Below are 10265 nucleotides of genomic sequence, written 5' to 3' on the forward strand. Positions count from 1 at the left end.
CTCATATTTCAAGAGGTTGTAATAATACGGTCTACCTACTCTTTGCACGGAAGCGTTTTCTAATTTGAAGGAAAAAATATCCGTGGCAAAGCTTCATGTTTTATATCCTATAAATAATTTTTCCACTGTTTCAGTTTGATTTGCCTACTATTTGCAGATAATTCAGATCATTCATATAAAATGTATTTTAGGAACCTACGGTGAAATTCAATGCAACATTACACGAATCAAACTTACCATATTAGTGCCCTCGTTTAAAAATGCTAACTTTGTCTTTTTCATTCTTTTACTGTTACTTTTTAAACGTCATTAATTTCTCTCTGTCATGTATCCCTCACAGTTATTCATGTTTCTTGCATTAACATTTTCTATGAATAAAAAAATTCCCCTGTAAATTAACATTCGCAAGATTATTTGGTAGGTTGAAAATAAAAAATTATTTCGTTATTTTTCGCTGAACTAATTTCAAATATTATTATAAAACAACCACACAAATCCAATAAAACTTATGCACAAAGGTTTATTTCACAAAGCAGAATCTGAGACTATGGTTACGGAAGTGGGAACGAAATTTTAAAAATAGAATTATGAAACACAAAGTCTTTTATTCAGAAAGCATTATTATGAGTATGTTTTCATATTATTAAAAACCAGTATATTGTTTGTCAGTCTGGTATATGTTACTTTTTTTTATATCCTCAAGCATAAGCTGGAAATTCGCCCAGTCACAACGTCAGTATATGAATATCCTTCTGGAGGACGGCATAAATATCCATCTTCACAGGACTGTCCTGCGATCATGTTACATGTTTTTCCAGCGCACTGAAATGTCACAAAAAGTTGTTTTTGTTCCAAGCAACAATATACATAATAAAAGATAGAAAAACATTTTAAGAAAACTTGACGTACTAATTCTATTCATAGTTTCTAGAAACTGTGATTGGAATAAGGTTGAAAACAATTAGTTGCGGCGCAGCTCATTGTACTTGGGGAGCAAGTTAAACTGTGAGCTATTTGAGTTTGAGTGATATTTTAGTTCCTGCTCATGGATGTTAAAAGTATATATTTAGTTACATGTATGCTTATGAGAACTATCTAGGGCTTCTTGATGAGATATACTTACAGCGTTACAATATTGACAGCATTTACAGTAGTCCGCGAAGGTACCACAAGAACAGGAACTTGTATCTGGACAATAACTCGTGTCACAGCCCACACTGCAGTCTGGCTGACTGGTACCCATCACTCTACAAGTTGTTATAAATACCTTTATGTAAATTCTTATCTAACAGTCGTAATGAAATCCAAACACAAACACATTAATAACTTTTTGCATTGTTTAAAATGGACGACGTTTCATTATACACGATGCATGTTTTATTTAGATTCATTTATGTAGTAAATTTGGATTTTCGCAGAGTTTCAGTGATGAATTTCGAAACGAAAAGTTTAAAGCTTTAAAACCTGAATTGAAATCCTAAACTTATACTAAATGCTACATTCTGACTATGTTTTAATTGTATTTATTTGCAAAGTGTTCGGACTTTTATTTTATTCTGTGTTATATAATTGTGACTCCTCCTTTGTTACATAAGCCAATTATATTATGCCATAATTATATTATAGAATTATGTTATATTTACAAAATTGAAATTTGGGACACAAAATCTACAGTGTACTCAGTGCAGATAGCTCACTCTGTAGTTTTTGTCTAAAAAAGAACTTTTAAAGAAACAAATTATTGCCAAAAATTTAACATACCCATAAACCAAGACGGTGACGGTCACTATTACAAATATCAGCTTCATTTTGCTTCAATACCTGTAAGAAATTGTGGTTATTACGTTTATCTCTGTCTCTGCAGATGAGATTTTAGATTTATGCTGCTTATTATACTTATTTAAATATAATTGAAATAGTTATAATTCTTAATTAATCCTCATAACAATACCCTTAAAGTAAAACAAGGAAAACAAACATTTTTTTTAAGTTCTGTTCATCTGCCAACTGGGAGGCCAAGTTTTTCACTGGCTGAGGCGTCTTATAATCTAAGCAAACTTACAGAATATTACTCACTAACCTTTCTAAACTACTTTGTATGCAAGCAAAGACGTAGAGACTTAACGTTCTCGTTTACTTTATAGCCTAAGAGTGTGTGTAAATATACCCAAACTCACGCAGATTATTTATACAGTAAATTGATGTTTTCACGTGATCTAAAGCTGAGGTAGCCTCACTCATCTTCATTCTAATTGGTTCTTTCTCAAAGGGTAAAAATCATTCTATTGGTCAAAAATAAAAAATGTGTTGCTATAGGGTTCACATGATCTGCACAAAGAAACATACAAGAATTACAAAAGTTGCATGGATTATGAACGTTTATGAAACGGTAGATGCACAAAACACATTTGAAAAAAAAACCTGAAGAAAATGTTGTTTCCAGTATGTAATTAGTGTTAAGATTTATTTGTAGGAGAAGAATATGTTTATTTCAGCAGCAAACAGGTAAACAGTTAATATCAGATGTCACATAGATAAGCAATGAGTAGCACGAACAAAGAAAAATATTTAATTTTTTGCTTCGTAAAAATACAAGGTACGTTATTGTACATTCGTTAATTTTTTTAAATTGAAATATATTGACTGAGATGAATTCCATAGTCTTCTTAGTTTTAACGTTGTTGAAAAGAAAATGTCAGAAGTTTATATTTATTGCTTAACAAATTTCATTGTTAGTATCTTTAATTATCATTAACTTCTGATCAAGGCATACTAATTAATTAAATCTGAACAAAAAATTTCAAAATGATGTGACTTTTTATCTAACAAAGAAAACATACTTAACACTTAGAATAAATTGATTCATCAATTAGGTATTATCACTGTTCTAACTATTTACAGCCAAAGCCTTCAATAAAATCTAAAGAGGTTAACCTTAAGTCCATATACTGAGCTATTAATGCAAAATAATTTTCGTATGTATAAAACTAAATGCATAAACATTTATTATCTTATAATCAGTAATACTAACGAAACTAACTACAAAAAACGACTGGAATTTGTCTCTACTTACGATACCCTGTACACTTATTGTTTGTTTCCTGTACTGAAAACAGAGTTAAAACATTTATTGATCAAACCTTTGTATAAATGATCCAAAATAAGGAATATTTAATGATGTTTTCTAACTTTACATGAGGGTTTTCTGCATGCTGATAATCATAAGTATCACATATAACAACTGCCTCTATAATTTCGACATTTGACCTGTGTCTGTGAGAAAATCCTAGGATGAAGCAAACTATCTCATGGATAATATATATATACATATTGGTATAAGTTGAGCCTTTTGAATATGTAATCAAAAATATTCAGTGATGTCGGTAAAATATGGATTGTGGAATACCACATAGTTATTTTGATTCACCTTAAAAGTGTGGTATATAATCATTATTTCTGTTCTTTTGCCATAGCAATCAGTAAGAAGAAAAGAGGAAATAAGAAATCGGCCACTTTAGTAAAACACTAAACATTATTGTGAATAAAGATTGTTTTATTTGTCCTTTTGTCTGATTGCTTCTTTTCCTCTACTGTCCCTATTCACTTTATTCTCTGCTTACCAGTGCTGAACTGGTGTTAATCAGTTGACACCAGTATATATGAACACAATATAGTCATCATCCTCCATTCGGAGTGTATCATGACATTAGTATGCAAAAATAGCACTAATTATAATCCTCCATGTTTGTTTGTTTGTTTTGTATTTTGGAATTTCGCACAAAGCTACACGAGGGCTATCTGTGCTAGCCGTCCCTAATTTAGCAGTGTAAGACTAGAGGGAAGGCAGCTAGTCATCACCACCCACCGCCAACTCTTGGGCTACTCTTTTACCAACGAATAGTGGGATTGACCGTCACATTATACACCCCCACGGCTGGGAGGGCGAGCATGTTTAGCGCGACGCGGGCGCGAACCCGCGACCCTCGGATTACGAGTTGCACGCCTTACGCGCTTGGTCATGCCAGGCCGTCCCATGTTTGTTAAAAACACATTATTACACTTTATTCACCTTTTTAAGGTATTATTCTCAGTATGTCTTGAGTCTATAGTGTGAAGTAATATTGTTTCCTAGAATAATATTTCATTAATTATGAACCTACATAACTTCCATTTAAGGGTCGGGTAATCAGCTACTTATAAGTAAAATTCGACGTAATAAGCACCATCTTAAGTATTTGTTTAGATCGTTTAGTAATGCCAGCAGTCAGACTTAATGCTATAAAACCTGAGTTCTGAGAAGCTAAAAGCCATTCAACTATTTGTTTTTAATCAGTATATTTGTACTTGTTTTATTGCAAGAATTTAAATAATGGATTTTCTCTGTCGAGAAAAATTTATAGATTTCAGTGTAGCGTGCACTACCTTTGTACCTGTTGGATATTCGCCTTGATGCTAAAATATTTCCATTTTTCCTTAAAAAGAACAATTGTATTGTGAATAGTCTCAAAGTACACATAATTTTGTAAAGTTAAGGAAAAAAGTCACATTTTAGCAACGAGATAAAAGAAAACACTGGTGGGACAATCGTATAATCTGTATACACATTGTTTTGAGGCCTTTCTAAAACTTAATATAAAGCGTTGTATACAGTAAATGTCGTCTTCCGATATCTGTATACGTATTCCTGTTTCTTTATCTTATTCTTACCGGAAAACTTTTCGCTGTCGCTTTGAAACAAAAAGTTAACAGGAAAGCATGTTATGTTATTCGTGATATAAAAACATAGAAGTTTAGGAAGGAAATTTAGGAAGGAAGAAGCCTTTACATGAGGGTGTACACTGGAGGCTCCAGATAAAGAAAATAAAAATAAAATATTTTCTTGGGTATAGTAGTAATGAGTTTAATGGAACATAGTTTCATATCCGGCATGACCAGGTGGTTAGGGTTGGTTCGAATTCCTCTCACACCTAACATGCTTGCTCTTTCACCCGTGGGGGCTTTATAAAGTGTAGTAAAAGAGTAGCCCAAGAGTTGGCGGTGGGTGGTGATGACTAGCTGCTTTCCCTCTAGTCGCACACTGCTAAATTAGGGACGGCTAGCACAGATACCCCTCGTGTAGTTTAACGCAAAATTCAAACAAAGCTTCATAAGATTGCTGTGTATTTCTATTAAAATTCTATTATATTTTTTCATTATCATGTAAAACGAGCAGAAAAGGTTAATCTTTGTACAAATAGCTTCATTAGATGGACTATGTCATTCCAATAAAAATTATTATAGGACATTTTATCATCATCACTATGACACTTCTTTAAATTATTGCCTATGAATTTTCTATTTTTAAAAATAAAATTTTTATATTGCAGATTTTTATTAACTGTTTTTATCTTGCTAATTTCAGTTCAACTACTGGTGTCTTTATTTCAGTAAACTATTTGGGTAAACGAGTCAACTGTTTAGTTCCTAGACTTTTTAAATTGTGGTAAAATATGAAGCGTATCAAAGTTCATAATTTATTATTATCTTGTTTGTTTTTAATTAAACACAATACTACACAATAGGCTATTTGTGTTCTACCCACCACGAGTATCGAAACTCGGATTTTAAAGTCATAAGTCTGCGGACATATAGTTGTGCAAATGGGGCGTTGATTATTATCTGAAACCTAGAAGTCATTTCTCTATATATTTAGATGTACGTTTTTATTATGAAATCTGTAGAATTTTTATAATATATACCATATTCAGAAAATATTTTTGATGATGAATTGTGTTGTTGTATCTAATTTTTGGATTTTTTTAAAATAGTAACCTGTAATAAAACTAGTTCTGAAACAGCCTTATTTTAGTTTAGTAATTAATGGGTTAAACCAAACAACGGACATGCAGGCATTAAACAACTGAAACTAAATGACATCATTTTCAATTGAAATTTAGCAACAATTTGATACCTAATAAGTAACACAAGCTGGTATTATTTTTAATTGTTGGTGGTAATAGAACGTCAGTGAATTTTATGTTCATTTTAAAGTTTTTCGTCAATTCTTATCACATAGTTAAATATTGTTATATTTAAATTCAATTTAATCTACATATATTGCACAATGATTTAGTCTCTGGTATCAGCTTAAACTTTATGGTACCGTAAAATGGTCAACAATAACAATAGAACTGTTTTATACGAAAACTAATTTGCTGAAATGGTTGGAGCAGTCTTTACACAACTCTAGAAGTAGTCAAGTTTCGTCTACAGCAAGTTTCTAATAATATGATTATCATCAGCATATACATAAATATCTTATTTAGATATAACTAAGTTGTTGTTACATATTTTCACGCATCTGTTATACATGAAAATAGCTTCTTCCCGGTAAAAGAGATTGAAGACGGTCATATAGGTGTGGTATTCTAATCACACCTGAAAGGTAGTAACCGCAATTTGTAAGAGAATCGACCATGAAATAGCAACAGTACCTCATAAGCTGATTTATATCAGTGCCTGTGTCTACTCTTTGGAGTTGGGTAAACCTGTTTGAAGCGATGATACAGATGCTTAGGAAAACTTCTATGAGTTAAAAAGCTCTCTTTTCCTTGAATATATTTCTTGGTGTCGTTCGCAGAAGTACGTTATATAATTGTATGATATTGTACTAGAATATAAAAACCAGGTGTTATAATAAAGGGAGTTAATAATAGAACAGTTATTACTCAAGAATCGCTGCTATAACCTCCTAAATATGGCCTTTAGTTTACATGTTTAATTATAAGACATTAGGCTAAGCAATTGAAAAATTATATGTTGCTTTGAGTGTGGTTAAGGAGCAATAGGAAAAATAATTTTGTAGTATTGAGGTGAAAATCACTGACAATGTCACTTTTGAATAACAAAGTATCCTGTTTTGGCTCAATACTTCCACCGTTGTTTATAAATATCTTACTTTATGTTATTTGTCTTCCTACGGCTGTTTATGCTAACTCTAAAACTCTGAATAATACTTACTGGGACCTGCATTTCTGCAGATCCGTGACTTCTTTCTTGTAGATACCTTCGTACTTGAAAAACACAATTATAATATACGGTTTAAATAACTATTCATCACTACATTGGTTTATTCAGTTGGTTTAAAGTTTCCTGTAACTCAGTGGTAGACTTAACAGTTTATAAATATAAGTTCGAGGTTGTATATCTGTGGTGGACATAGTGCTTATAAATCAATATGAAGCTTTGAGTCTAAAAACATCGACTTTTGATTTAAATGTTTAATCAGCTTCATGAAACGTTTTTGTCAATATTTTGTGAATGTACGAATTTACCATACTTGAGTTTTATTGTGAAAGTGTTTTCAAGCAGTCTAGCATATAAAAGGAATGTGACTGACAAATATCCGTACTGTGAAAAACAAACAAACAAAACTCATGACTACTTCTTGTGTTGTAAAAAAGATAAAATACCGAAAAAAACAGAATACTTGAGAAAATAACATCTCGTACAAAACTAAGTTTCCAGAATCTTATATGCGAATTAGTCACATATCATTTGACGTTACAAAATCAAATCTCATAACATTATTATTTCCTGATAGTTAAACACCTTGATAAAATATACTGATAGAAAATATTTTTTCTTTCTTTCCTAAACACGAAGCTACACGATAGGCTATCTGTGCTCTAGATGGTCAACAACTGTGTTCAAAACAGAATATTTGAGCAAAACAAATATATCGTAGTTGAAAAAAATAAACCACGCTTATAATAAGACAAACTAACTCTACAACATACACTTAGTTTCTTCAAATGTGAAACGCAAGCCTAACCCTTCGTTGGGACAGAAGTAAATCCAGGCACTTACAACGCTAAAATCAGAAGTTAGATTTTCTTCGGTGAACACAGCAGATAACTCAAAGATGCTTTGTTATGAAGAAAAAACAAAACACGAGCACTAGGCTGAACTTTTGTGATGAAAGCTTTGATTTTTTTTCTATATGCTATTCTCAATTTTTACACTTTCTAATTTGAAATCCGGAATGTGCAAATAAAGTGGAATATTAAAAAAAATATTTAATCTTATCCCAAATGTTAGACCCTTTGGTTTCCAATACTTCGCCAGTTTTAAAGATATAAACTGCAACATTGCGTTGAATATTGTTTTAAAATAAATCATTAAAGAAGTTGGAAAGAAACAAAGAGCCTCCTTTTAGCTTAGCGGTAAACTTGGAAACTAATAATGCTAAAGCTCGGAATTAAATATCCGCGGTGGGCAAAACACAGATAGACCATTATGTAGCTTTGTGGTTAAAAACCAACAAGCTTTTTTTGAGCCAGTCATGTATAATATTTAACGTTAGGAAAGCCATTGTAAACAGATCTTTCCAATATTGCAGATTGACACTTTATATTATTGGCGCAAACAACATAAAGCTACCAAATGCCCACGCTAATGATGATTGAACGCTAAGACATTTAGATTCAAACACTCTGGGCACAAATGCTTAAACTCATTCAGTATTAGCAACACACTCCAGTTTCTGAGCTTTAACTCTAACTATTGTATTTTCATTCATGTGTTTTACCTAATTCACTAATTCAGTCAACCACTATATGCTCATTCAAAAGATGAAGTAACTCTACACAAACACGAATCATTACACATTAGATTCTAACGCCGGCAATAGTTCAATTCATAGATTATTATTTAGATATTACGACCAATTATTTTTAATTATTGCAAATTATTGTAAATATTATTTAGAATATTCTAGTAAGCTGTTACATAAGTAAAGCTTCAAGTTACTTATACGTAACAAGCCAAAGGTAACTATTATGTTGAGGCGTGATTCTTAGACATCTCAGATTAAGTTGCATTGCTCTTTTGGCGTAACACAAACAATATGTCATAATTTAGCGCACAGTTTAATCCTTATTTTTTCGAGAATGTGCATTTATAATAATGTGAAACTAAGTTTTAATAGTGCGTGTTTTTGATGCATAACTAGAACAGACATTGTGTAGAACCATAAAGAGAAAGCTTCACTAACAACCGTGAAAGGTATGTGCTAGACATTTTCAAGTTGAACAGAACTTTATGCAACACATGGCAGAAGTAGATAGATCAGAGACCAATAAAGTTAAAATACAGCTATTCCTAATTATATAGTCATCTTTAACAGACACGTTAGAAATCAATATTTTTCAGATATAACCACACATAATTATATGTACATTTCTAGTAGAGATCAATAACGTTCAGACACAGCCACCTCAAATTATAGACATCTGTAATAGACAGGTCAGTGATTAATAAGTTTCACATATATCCATCCTTAATTATATAAACATGCCTAATAAACAAGGCAGAGGTCAATAAAATTTAGATACAATCATCTCCAATAAGCAGGTCAGATATCAATAAGGTTTAAATATTGCCGTCTAAAGTAGGCAGGTCAGATATCAATAAGGTTTAGATATTGTCATCTTCAATAGGCAGCTCAAATATCAATAAGGTTTAGATATTGTCATCTCCAATAAGAAGGTCAGATATCAATAAGGTTTAGATATTGTCATCTTCAATAGGCAGGTCAGATATTAATAAGGTTTAGATATAGTCATCTCTAATAAGCAGGTCAGATATCAAGAAGATTTAGATATTGTCATCTCCAATAGACAAGTCAGATATCAACAAGGTTTAGATATTGCCGTCTCTAATTTAGATGGGGAAAACAATCGATCAGCAGTACCTGTTGCCTGTGTGGTTGATCTAAATTTAATAACAGGAGCTACTGTTATAGCTACAACACCTCAAAAGCTGAACGTGTAGAACATGTTGTATCATGCAACTGGTCGTATTTTGGACTTCCCGACCCACAACTTGGCATGCTAAACCTGGTCACGCCCGGCCACAACCCAACATTCAGTGTTTTTTAGTTATTTAATAACTTAATTTTTTCCATGCTAATTAAACATTGACAACATTTTCGTGATGAATATTTTTTAAATTAAAAAGGGATCATAAAAGACGTTAGTTTACGTTTTGCTTATGTTAAATTTATTTAACACTGGTTCTTAGACGTATAAGATAAAACTATTTCATTAAAATGTATTCAAACTTATAGGTCTAACAATTAATTAACCAAGGAAACATTTTATACCAAATGAATTACGATGTCTGGTAGAGGTACTTGTCTTTTGAACGCCATTATTGGTTAAAATAATAAAAAACGAAAATAAAATCTATGATGTACCAGTACACAAAAAATGAAATGCTAACGA

The 10265-nt window shown here is 31.8% G+C and overlaps 1 protein-coding gene and 1 long non-coding RNA gene across 3 annotated transcripts; one reads left to right on the plus strand and one right to left on the minus strand.

Moving 5' to 3' along the window:
• Nucleotides 1-502: 502 nt before the first annotated feature.
• Nucleotides 503-2211, minus strand: LOC143239547 (8.6 kDa transglutaminase substrate). Of its 2 annotated transcripts, none has more exons than XM_076480721.1 (4): nucleotides 2081-2211; nucleotides 1762-1821; nucleotides 1124-1247; nucleotides 503-822 (listed from the first exon to the last, which is right to left on the minus strand). In XM_076480721.1, exons 2-4 carry the CDS (start codon nucleotides 1806-1808, stop codon nucleotides 691-693), a joined length of 303 nt encoding a protein of 100 aa, XP_076336836.1. In that variant the 5' UTR covers nucleotides 1809-1821; nucleotides 2081-2211; the 3' UTR covers nucleotides 503-690. The 2 variants fall into 2 exon arrangements, with proteins under 2 accessions (XP_076336836.1, XP_076336837.1); XM_076480722.1 differs by having other exon boundaries at nucleotides 1979-2162.
• Nucleotides 2212-2350: 139 nt separating this feature from the next.
• Nucleotides 2351-5839, plus strand: LOC143239549 (uncharacterized). Its single transcript, XR_013021234.1, has 2 exons — nucleotides 2351-2596; nucleotides 3474-5839. It is a non-coding gene; the product is annotated as an uncharacterized LOC143239549 (long non-coding RNA).
• Nucleotides 5840-10265: the final 4426 nt, after the last annotated feature.

Source organism: Tachypleus tridentatus, chromosome 13, assembly GCF_004210375.1.
Source record: "Tachypleus tridentatus isolate NWPU-2018 chromosome 13, ASM421037v1, whole genome shotgun sequence".
Taxonomy (NCBI): Eukaryota; Metazoa; Arthropoda; class Merostomata; order Xiphosura; family Limulidae; genus Tachypleus; species Tachypleus tridentatus.